General features: G+C 38.3%; 1 protein-coding gene across 1 annotated transcript in view; it reads left to right on the top strand.

The window, feature by feature from the left end:
- NAV3 (neuron navigator 3) overlaps positions 1-12,173 on the top strand; it is a 381,620-nt gene that overhangs the window by 249,484 nt on the left and 119,963 nt on the right. Inside the window, exons 7-8 of the mRNA XM_066549922.1 lie at positions 2,249-3,278; positions 10,610-10,725. Coding sequence (XP_066406019.1) covers positions 2,249-3,278; positions 10,610-10,725 — 1,146 coding nt within the window. The remainder of the gene's footprint in view (positions 1-2,248; positions 3,279-10,609; positions 10,726-12,173) is intronic.

Genomic DNA, 12,173 nt, shown 5'->3' with positions numbered 1-12,173 from the left:
TATGTCAGCTGCTGAAATAGCTGTGTACCACATGATTTGATTGCTATTACTGCTTCATTTCTCTGGTGTTTCAGGGTGATGGTGTTTATATACTCAGATATGTCTTGGGAATCTGAACTTCATACAGAAGAGCTTAACCCTTTCATGCATTGCTCTGTTTCGGTTAATAAGGCTAGATGACAAAAATCACAGCTATTAATTGGCATAGTTTGATTATTGCAGAAGGGGCCTGTCATGGTTTGACACTGGCACAATGCCAGTGCCCCCAGGAGAATACTCTCTCCCTGGTTTCTGCTGTGAGATGTGACCAGGAATAAGCAAAGCAGGCTCCCACTTAGGAAAAAAAAATTATTAACTAAACTACAAGGGAAAGGAAAAAAAAAGAAACACACAAGGAAAATGAAAACTTCACAAATACATCTCCTCCTCCTCCCCACCAAATTCCCAATACAATACATCCCCCAAATCATCGACTCTTGGTCCGGCACCACCCTTCAGAATACTCAATCCTCAGTTCATCAAGAGGAGAAGGAGTCCTTCTTGTGCCAATGGTGACCTCTTCCTTTCATGTCCAGCGCTCTCACCACTGAACACGGACCAGGGTTGCTTCTAGGGTCGACTTTTAAGGATGCTTCGTCCCACTCCAAAAAGGCACAGTCTCAACTTTGGGACATCTGACCCCCCCCATATTTTTCACTCCCTGGGCCCGAGGGGTACCCACACCAAACCCTCTTGGTCCTGAGGCATTGCCTCCCCCTAGAATGCAGTCCCTGTATCACAAGGAACATGGTTCTGTCCATGGCTGTACAAAAAGAGTCCAGCAAAAGCCACTCCATCATCTCTTCCCACTAAGATTCTTCTCTATTCTTCCAACATCTCTCACTTGCCCAGGCCGCTCTCACACTTGCCCATTTCCTTCTTCATCTTCCACTCTATCTCTCTTCTAGGAGAGGTTAATGTTCTGTAAAGTTTTCATTGTCCAAAAAGGGGTTAAAAGCTCCTACAAGCGTCCGGCTGCACCCCCCCCCCCCCCCCTTCTTCTCCTTCCCAGCCGTGCTGCCGGCACAGGCCCATGTTTATCAAGCTTCACGGTAACAGTCCCAGGCACCAGCTCTCTCTCTCTCTCTGTGTCTCTCAGGGGGGGCTGCCCGACGGCTCTCGGTGTCTCTCTCTCTCTCTCTCTCTCTCACCCGGCCGCATGGCTGCCCCTGCCCCGCCCAGCCCGCAGCCGGGCAGGGGAGCTCTGAACCATTCACGGACCGGAACCCAAGAGAGCCTCTCAGGGGAGACCCCTGCTTTTAACCCCGTGTTATCAGAGGCGGAACCAATGTCCCAATGGCCACATTAGGTGCCAATATTAAAATCTGAGCACCCATTGGCCTAACCACAGCATCCCAGAAAACATATTTCCTGTCAAACCACCGCACGGCCTTGTTCTCATTCATTCCAAAGATCCACTGAAGTTCATGGATGATGAAAACGTAGTGAATGTGGCAGAGCCTTCTTTGCCTGCCTGAGTTCAGAGCCAAACCAACTATCATTGCTGTTCCCATGCGCATGATGTATCACTGTAACTTTCAAGTACTGACACTGGTGAAATTGTTGATAATTTTTTTTCCTACCTTTGAAAGTGTACTGGGATAAGTTCCGGCAGTGAGCTGCTAAATATTGTTAACAGTACTTAAAACTAAAAAATGTATTGTCACCAGCCTTTTTCGCTTTTATGACTATTGATTTTATGCATTTAATTTCAGTATTACTAAGTCCTTCTCCTCTTGCCCAAAACCTTAGCTTTCTAGCACATATTTTGCTTTCACTAAACATCAGACTCCTCTTTGTCCAGGTCTGGTTTTCTGACATAATTGTAGCATTCTTTATTTTTCCTTCAGTGTTTTGTTATGAACAAGTGATTGGAAAAATAAAACATAAAAAGATTAAAAAATAAAATCTTAACTTGGAAGGCTTGATTGGCATAATGAAATTGTTGTAAGGAAGGTGTTTCTGAGGCTTTCTTGGAATAGTAGAAATATCAAACACCATGATAATGGAGGGAAGAAAGGCATATTATATTAGCATCCTTCATGTTCCATGCACATATAAATTATGTTTATTTTAGATCACATATAAATGTGTCTTAAATGCCAGGGAATATGACATCACCCTCAAGCATGAGAGAGGGTGATGAGAGAGTAACTATGAGGTGGGAGAGTAACTATTCCACTATGGCTTTTTTCTGTTTTTTAAGCAGATTCACCAAAAGGCCCTCACCCCTCTTCAGGCATGAATGGAAATGTGCAGCATCCCACCAGCACCGGGCAGCAGCAGGTCTCTGCCATACCCTCTCCAAGTGCCAGCAAGCCTTGGCGCAGCAAATCCATGAATGTCAAACACAGTGCGACCTCTACCATGCTGTCTGTGAAGCAGCCCAGTCCTGCAACCTCCCCTACTCCTACTTCAGACAGGCTCAAGCCACCCCCTTCTGAAGGTGTGAAGCCCCCTTCATCTGGACAAAAATCTATGCTGGAAAAATTCAAGCTGGTTAATGCTAGGACTGCTCTGAGACCTCCTTTGTCACTGAGCTCAGGACCCAGTGACAGCGGGAGAGAGGATGACAACTTTTCAGAGTGTAGTGAAATGGATGTCTTAAGTGGTGGGGTGAACAGCGGCGGCTCCACAAGTAGCAGTCCCAAAGTATCACCCAAGTTAACCCCTCCAAAAGCTGGCAGCAAAAATCTCAGCAATAAAAAGTCTTTGCTACAGCCAAAGGACAAAGAGGAAAAGAACAGGGACAAAAACAAAGTTTGCACTGAGAAAGCAGTCAAGGAAGAGAAGGATCAGGTCATTGAATCATCTACAAAGAAGAGCTCAAAAATTGCAAGCTTAATCCCAAAGGGAAGCAAGACAACAGCAGCCAAGAAAGAAAGTTTAATTTCGTCTTCTAGTGGTATCCCAAAACCTGGATCAAAGGTGCCAACAGCAAAGCAGAGCACTTCCTCCGCATGCACAGGGAGTAAGGAGGTTGAAAAACTGAGGACTACAAAAGGAAACCAGTCCCAGTCAACACCAAAATCTCAGCTTAGTGAGAAGGCTTCTCCTTCCTCTGGTCTTGCTTCTTCTGAAGGGAAAGAACCAAGTGCTGCTCTCACTCCAGGATCCTCCGTCAGCGCCTCAATGGCTGCAGGCAGTGGCCAAGGCACAGGAAATGGTGTAGTCCAGCTCCCTCAGCAACAGCAATACAGCCACCCCAACACTGCCACGGTAGCTCCTTTCATTTATAGGTAAGATCATGGAGAAAATTGGAGTTTGTGCTTCCAATTAGGCAAGAGAGCTAAAATGGATAAAGTAATGGTGGATCATGCTGTTATCCCCCAGTTTCTGTCGCAGCATCATGCCAATGTTTTTCTAATATTATTTTTTAATTAATGTTACTCTATGAACAATTTCTTACAAGAACTCTGAGTCTTTACCTTGTACAAAAGCAATCCACTGCAAATATTTGCTATGTTTTGATTAGAAATACAGATTATGTGGTACATTCTCTGTGCTGCTTTTGAAAGGTCACGGCTGAGTCAGGTTTCTAGTGTGAATATTCTTGTTTGCATTCAAAGAACCTCATCATCTATTTGCTGATATTCGATAATATTTGCTTAGAACTCACCATTCTTTTAAAAGATCGTAACATAAATAACATAAATTCCTGATGTTTTCAGAATATGTAACACTACTGGTGGATATTTGAAGAAAAAACATATACAAACTTCTACCAGCATTCAAAAATATTTCAACAGTTTGTGTAGACAGAAAAAGTTGCTGTTTGCAGTTCTTTTCCTGTTTAGTTTTCTACATTAAATAGGTGTAGATAAACTCCCTGCAGACAGTTAAATTTTTACAGGCAATAGTAACTCTTCAGAGGGCCAAGGCTCTGAAAAAGAAGAACGAACAGTTGAATGTATCAACATTTCTCCAAATTTATTTTGCTGTATGATAGAGCAGTGGAAGAGAAGCTGGGAGATTCATTGTTGTACAACTCAGGAGACAGAAAATGTGTGGAAAGATTGACAGGCTGATTTGAATGTTTCCAGTTGTGAGCTGTTGGAGGGTTTTAGCTACAGTTGTGGGTAAATTTAACATCTGATAAAATGACAAATACATTATTAAACAAAATATACTGCCAGTTTTTCTTAGTGAGTAGTACTCTGGATAATCTTGGCTAAAGATTAAAGAGGTGATGAAGTAGTCTCTGAGGAAGTATATAAATCATTACACACAACTAAACATAGCTTCAAAACCAATGTGGATGACTGATAAATTCAGAAAATCATATGGGAGGAAGAAAAGGCTCAGTATGGGTTATATTTATTCTATTATGCAGTGGAGCCTCTGGAGTTTCAATTTTATGTATCATTGGATACACTTAATATGCATGTGACAATCTGGAATAACCTCAGTGATACAGAGGATTTCTAGGGTGGTTCATGGGACAGCCTACATATGTGTTAGGGTGCATGGACAAGGAGAGAGAAAAAGGAGCTATGCTTTGCCTTCAGATGTGTATGCTGCTCAATGGCTATTTTGCTACATATTGATGCCATTTCATTGCATGATGGAGATGTCTTAGTTTTGTTTTAAGCTTTGCCTTGAAGCAGGGCATATTTTGAATATTAAAGGGTGATAGAAGCATGCATCTTCCAGTAATATTTCTTATTAATAATTGTCTCTTTGCTTCAAACAAACAGCAAAGGAGTATTTGAAGTTGAATCTCGCATGAAAATAAAATTCTCAGAGCCAGTTTCTGATCTCAAAATGCCATAAACTCAGAGCAAAAGACAGACTTTGATGAAGTTGCTTCAATATGTATCTCTCTGAGTGCAGAATCTCACTAAAAATACACAGTAACTAAATTTCTTTAAAATCTTGAGGAGTTCATAGTACCACACAATGATTTAATAGAAAAATATAAATATTACCAAAGATAAAATACTCAAATTTTCAAAGTCGGCATATTTATTTCTGTGGATATATGGTAAGTGGAAAGGAGCAAGAGCTGGAGCACTATACTTACATTCTTTGTTCTTCAACATAATTGCTTTTAAAGCAGACACCACCATTAATACACAGAATTTTCAGGTGTGCGTTCTAATAGCTTTATATAAGTTAGTAAACAATGATTACCATTTAGACTAACAGGGGTTTTTTACCCAGCTACAAGGAATATCTAGGCTCTGTGAGTTTGAACTTCAGTCTTTGTAAAAAATTTCAATAAAATTTAGTAAAAATACAGAGTTATCCAGAGTTCTGCAGAATCTTGTAATATACTTGTGTCATCTATTTAGGCCATTAGCACAAGCATAAGTAAGCTAGTCGTTTCATGATTTGTTGCTGATACCTGTGAATACCATGTATTTTGAAATATTTTTTGTTAACCAAGAGGATGTTACTGTAGATTACTGTGAGGAAAATTAGGTATTCCAAGGAGTTTTTTTGAGAATGCCGTGTATTTTCCTTAAGTAAGTAATGCAAACCTATAACAGTTATTAATAGTCATGTTTTCAAGAAGTCTATATTTTTATTAATGGACTGTTTTAGTGGGAGGTTCTCAAGTGGGATATTGCACTATTCAGCTTTGCAGTCTTGGTGCTTTGCCCTATCTGATATCACATGGTATTTTTATTCCTCCTAAACACCTGACATCAAAATTCATATGGGATTAAAATTTCTCTTCAAAGATTAACAGCAACAGTCAGAGTTGTGTTTGAGATCATCTAAACAGGCATCACTTAAATTCTTCCATTCTGCCAGAAAGTGATGCTTTATTTTCAAGAGTGGCTGTGAACATACTATTTATAGTCCCTGGTGTGTCCCGTCTGAAGCTGACTGCAGTGTCCCACTGATGTAAGACTGAAGAAGATGTAATTTATTTGCCAGAAAGCTTGATAAGACAGATACAGTAGGATGGTTTAAGAGACTGTATAATTGTTTGAAGTACACCAGCTGCTACTTAAAATTGCACATTCTTTTACTTAAGACAGAATTGTAGGAGACTGGAAATTGTACCATTTTCCCAAGATCTTAAACTTGTTTTGAAATTGGCCTTAGAATTTAGCTGTCTTCCTAGTAGTGCTTAAATTTCAAGCACAGAAGAGTAAACAGAAGTTTAGCACTTACTAGGCTACAGTGCAAATAGGAGGAAAAAGGTACATTAATGACAAAAAAAGAAATCCTGCTGAATTTCAGTAGAAGAACATTGGGCTGTAACTGGATACGGGTACTGCACATGAGCTTTATTTTATTAACTCCTGCAGTAACCACTGGAGGGGATTAGTAAGTCTCTTTCCCATGGCCGAGATACAGAATCTAAAGCTCTCAAATCCCAGGGCCTACGTTGCTCAGGAATTGCTTACTGCCCAAAATGCTGAAAGTATAGAAATTGCTGCAGAGAATTAGCTGACCACTCATCATCCCGAGCTACACTTCTATGTCGTGCATTGCTTAAATTTCCATTTTTCAGCTAAGTTTCTGTTTGATGATAGCAACATCTGGAAGATGTTTCAGCAGTGTCTGAATTGCAGTCTTGCAGAGATATTCTTTCAGTGCTGGACTAAAAAATACCAGTTTGGCACTTCTTTTGTCCCTGCAGAGTAACAAACTGCCAACTTCAGCTACCTAATATGTTGATGTAGTGAAGATATTGCCAGACTCTTCTCTGAAATGCAGGGTGAAAGGATAAGAGGTAAAAGATGCAAGTTAAAACAGCGGAGGTGCTGATTGAAAGTTAAAAAAATATGGGTTTAGTTTGAGGTGGTGAAACACTTGGTGCAGGCTGTGGAACAAAGTTACGGAATCTCTGTCCTTGGGCATGTCCAGGCTTCAACAAATCAAGGCTCTGAGCAACTTAATGTGACCAGACCCTCTTTAAGAAAGTCATTGGACCAGACAGCACCTAGAACATCTTTCTGATCTCAATTACTTTATGATACTGTAAGGACAAAAGTATTCAACAGATAGGGCAGAAAAAGGATATATCAGTGTAATAAATAAACATGTTACTGGTTACTAAAACTTTCTTCCCAACTCCTTTACTACATGGTGATCAACGCAATTGTTTTACTAGGCCATAGTCTCAAGGTGAGCAGGAGGTTCAGAGCAGTTACAGATGGAAAGGAGGATATATCTGGTTGTATCTCTGGAAGTACAGTGACATTCAATTCCAGATGCCTGTTCAGGATGTTTTTATACAGGCTAAGGGAAAAAATTATATTACTCTTCAAGGATCCTGCAATTATAACATGCGCAGGTTTTCTTGAAGCCATATTGATATCCTGTTTTAATGACCAGAAGCTACTTCTGTGTCACTGATTGTGGAGTTGAAACTAAGTTTACAGAAAAAACCATTCTGTCAGTTTATTGTGTTTGTTAATAACAGATTATACTGCTAAACATACTTTCTTCAATAAAGTGAGGACTCGAAGTCATACTGCAGTGCTTTATTGATTCCTGTTATTTGCATTGCTGCTGTGAAAATAAAGCAACAGTCACTCCCAAAGTTTTGCAGTCATAGGTAGTGCTAAAGATTGCCACTCACCAGTTTTAGTTGTAACAAATACATGGTCTTTAGACACATCCTCCCATTTTTCCATTATAGATTTTCAAGTAATGTGTGCAAGAAAAGTTTCCATTGTAGAGGTGTTAGTTGAGGAGATGGGAAGAAGCATAATAAGTGAAGAAATCATTATAAACACATATTTGATTAATTCAGTCCTTTGACTAAAAAAGATGTTTTCCTTCTCTTTGATTGCTCTTTTTAAATATGTGAGAGAATAATCCCATTGCCTTCCTTCTCTTTTGTGAGGCTAAACCAAATCAGCTCTTTCTGGTTTTGTGTTTGTTGGTTTTTTGTTTTTTTGTTTTGTTTTGTTTTTGTTTTTTTTTTTTTCCAGAAGGGTTTATTCTTCCCCATGAGCATCCTAGTAGCCCTTCCTTGCATCTGTTCCCAATTTAACTCACAGTTCTTGAACATGGGTGATCGAACTGCTCATATTGCAGATGTGGTCCTGCCAGTCTGTTACACTGACAGTGATACACATTCAAGACAGCTTCAACTCAGGGAGCTGTTGGAAAAATGCCATCATTTTTATCTGATATCTTTTGGAATGTCAACTAAAAAGCAAACAAATCTTTGATGTTATCTATGTTTATCTAAGATTTGCTATTTTTTTAGAGACAGGAAATTACTGTGTTAGAGACCATTTTTTAAGTAGTGTTTTAAACTCTGTTCTTAATTACCCTGTACAGGCTCATTTTAATCAGAATGAATAAGCTTGTGCAGGTCTGACTGAAAGAAGGATTTGTCCCATTAAGTGAGTTTGATACTCTTACAAATAGGTAGCATGTAACTCAGTGGGTTGGAGAAAAAGATATTCTTTGATTGCCATGATTGAAATAGAAACAGATTGTCCTGTTTTCATGAAGGTTGCCTAAATTAACCTCCACTGTAGATGCACAGCACTGGAAGAAATATCATTGGACTGGCTTTGACCAAACTGAAATACTTTTCCCTTTTTCTGATATCAAGAGAGATGTAAGAATTTCATTCTCTTTAAGGCAGTGGGCTGTGAGTAGGTAGAGAATAGAGGATAATTCATTTAGGCCAGTGTGCAAGGCAAATGAGAAGATCACTTAATTTGCTGTTTACTTGCTTTGAGTTTAATCTCCAGTCCTGCAGCAATCACTTGAGTTGTTCATAGGATTAATGCATCCCACTGAAAGACATTAAAGCCAGAAGTATAGAAGACAAACCTCACAATTTAATTTCCCACTTTTTATAAAAATTAGAAGAGGCATTTATATTCTTGGTCCAATGTATCACAACCCACAATGGACCCACAGCAATGCAACTTGAAGTTTTAGGTACCTATTGTGTACCTGGGTACTTCTTGTTCCCCAAGAGCCCCAAAATCCTACATCAACAAATAACCTGTTGTCTCAAGCAAGCAGAACCTAGGCTGCTGCAAAATCCATAGTCCTCCATGAGATTTCTGTTGTTTCCTCAGACAATTAAAATTTTAATGATTCAAAGCCCTTTGGGAAAGCAAGCAGGACTGTGGAGTTTCAGAGTGTATTCCCTGCAGAGGGACAGAGTGAGCTCTTTTTTTTACTTAAGAGACTCTCCTCTCAAGCATCAAATGTAAAACTACATTCAAGGTTGGCAGGACATAGCTAACCTTGCAACATGTACTGAGCTTGTGTTTCCAGTAGTGTGTGACAGACAACAACCAAAAGTAGTTTTTATAGAGCAGTTCTCTGTTTACAACATCTCAAAAGTACAGAAATTGGTAAGAAAACATTGCATCTGATCAGGCATAATTTATATTTCTGTTTCTGAGCTGGATGATTCTAATCAATAGATTCCACCATGTCAGTACTTGTGCTGCTCTTTGTGCAGATGTCTGTTTCCTCATCTATTGTTATGAATTACTGAAAAAATTCATTCAGTAAATGTAAAGAAAATATTAACTAGAAATTTATTTCATAAAATAAGTTGTTATGAAATTATTTTGAGGTAAGTCACTTTTTATGAGTTTTATTTATAAAATACAGATACATCACACAGTTAAATGTTTCTCTTTTAAGTTTAGTTGGTCATTGGAAACACTTTATGCTGAATTTTGAAAATAGAACTAAAAATGTCACACTTTAAAATTAAGATATAAATATTTCACTTGTCTTTCAATAAATCAGAAGGGTGACTGCTATTCATGTCAGAAAAGCTGGAAGAGCTCAAGCTCTAAGTGAAGATCTTTTAAAATTTTATTTCAAAAACTGGCTATTATATTTTTAGATGTGTTCTTTTACTGTATACACATGTTGCTGTTTAATGACATCAGTGTTCAGCAGTTCCGGGGCAAAGTAGATTCTACAGCTGTTCTGTAAGAAGAGGCAATAAGTGTGTGAGATATTTTTTATTATAATCAGTATGCTCATGTATTTCTTGCTATTTACTTTCATATAACAGAAAGTAACTGTATTCAGTGAGGGGTTACCATGATAATTTATCATTGATTTTCACAGAAATATACCCTCAAAGCAAATATGAGCTATTTAGTAGAAAGTTAATTGGAAAACTTGTATTATCCCATTCCCCAGGGTCTTATAAGGGGCATTATCAAAAGAAACTGCACATAGATTTAAATATCTGGGCCAAATTTCCATCCAGCCTTGCATAAGCTTTTTCCCACATGGCCTTTCTCATTTAATATTTCATCAATTACAAGTTTTTATTTCCTTTATGTGTGTGCAGGGATGTGACTTAACCAATGTAAATGAATTCTGATTAGATCTGGTTGACAAATCCTTCAGAAAAAAAGTGAGGGAAAAAAAGGCTTAAAATCTCACAGAATTAACTACAACTTGTTTCTGCAGAGAGAGAGAGAGAGAGCAAGCCTAGTTGCTTGTATATTTGTGTATCTGGACTTTAAGCTAGCATAAGAATGTGACAAAAATTATATTTTCACCCTATAGTGATATGATTCTAGATGGAGCTGTAAGTAGCACTTTCTTCCATGAACATGAATGACAAATAATAATAATCAATCTTCTTGCTTCATTTCAGAACTCTCTCAGAAAATGACAGTACCTCTTTACCACCTGCTGACTCCTGTACCAGTCCTACTAAGATGGATTTGTCATTTAGTAAGACTGCCAAACAGTGCCTAGAGGAGATATCTGGTGAGTAACAATGAGTCAGGAAAAGACTGTGAACTTCTTTATTTACATCTGTTTCTTACTGGGAGCTTTGTGATGGGTTGAAATAATACTTCTGACCTCCAATCATGAGGGGTATTAAATACACAGAAAATTTAGGTCATGCATATTTAGTGCTTCAAATCCACTGTTATCTATTTAAACTTGTTCCTTTTGTTCAAATACCCTCTTTATCATTTTGCTAAAACTGCACTTTGACAAGCTAGGGTTTCAAGTAATTGTTATTTCATTTAATCATACTGAATGTTCCAAGAGGAGCAGTGGAAAGTTGACTTCAGAAAGTTTAACACTCATTTAATAACATCAAATTAAATCATAACATCAGAACTGAGACATAAATTACGTAATATATACATTCCTTTTATTAATGAATCTGTATTCAGAAAACAAGCAAGTCCTTACTATTGTACCTGATGTGTAAGCTGCTGCTGGAGCTAAGCTGCTAAAGGTTGCGTTACAAGGAATTCCTTGTAAACATGGATTAAAGTCCTTACTAGGTTACAAAGCTGAAGGGATGGGATATTTTAGTCATGTTGGGATAACTCCTTTGAAGTTAACTGAACAATGCTAAGTTACATCAGCATTGGGTCTGGCCATGACTCTGCCTATCCATGCAAAAAGCAAAGTGTGCCACACCTCACTTTCTCATCAGGACTGAACTGCACTGCAGGGTTGTGTACAAGTTGTTCCAAAGGGACTCTGCAGGAGCTGTTACTTGGGGGTTTAAGGGTTTATTTTTGCTGTTGCTTTGTTTTGTTTTTCATTAGCATCCTTAATCTTATAATTTTACAAAAATTAAAGGTGATATCCTATCTCACTGGTTTAACTGCAGTTTTGCCCTTTTACCACAAATTGTCAACATTTAAATGGATTTGTCATGAGTCTTAGTTCTTCTCACACAGGATATAACTCACTTAAAGCACTAATTTGATACATCATTCTAAAATTATCTCTCCACCAGAAGGGAAATCAGATGCCCAAGATTTTTGGGGACTGTCTTGACATTTAGCTGACTCCTACTGAAATAGGTTTTGTCCTGGTTTGTCTCAGTCCCTTTGGAAGTCTTCTGACACCCTTTATTTGCACAGCCAGGTTCTGTGATAAGTATATCACCTCTTTGGAGGTAATGCATACCTGCTAAAATATAAAATTGTTTTTAATTACTTCAGAAATTGGACTCCTTGGTCTAATATATATAAAAAGTTTAATTGAAACACTTCCATAAATCAAGAGATGCTTCAAGGAATCATCCAGAGAGAAGCTAGAAAAACCCCAAACAATTAAATGCCTGCTGAAATGATCAAACAGAATATCATGTCTGATGACCTTTTTACTGTTGTGAACAAAAACTAAACAGCATCAAAAAGAAGAATATGACATAAAGAAAACTAGACACCAGAGATGTTCCTAGT

Source organism: Molothrus aeneus, chromosome 5 (assembly GCF_037042795.1).
Source record: "Molothrus aeneus isolate 106 chromosome 5, BPBGC_Maene_1.0, whole genome shotgun sequence".
NCBI lineage: Eukaryota > Metazoa > Chordata > Aves > Passeriformes > Icteridae > Molothrus > Molothrus aeneus.
This window is presented reverse-complemented; position numbering and strand designations above follow the sequence as displayed.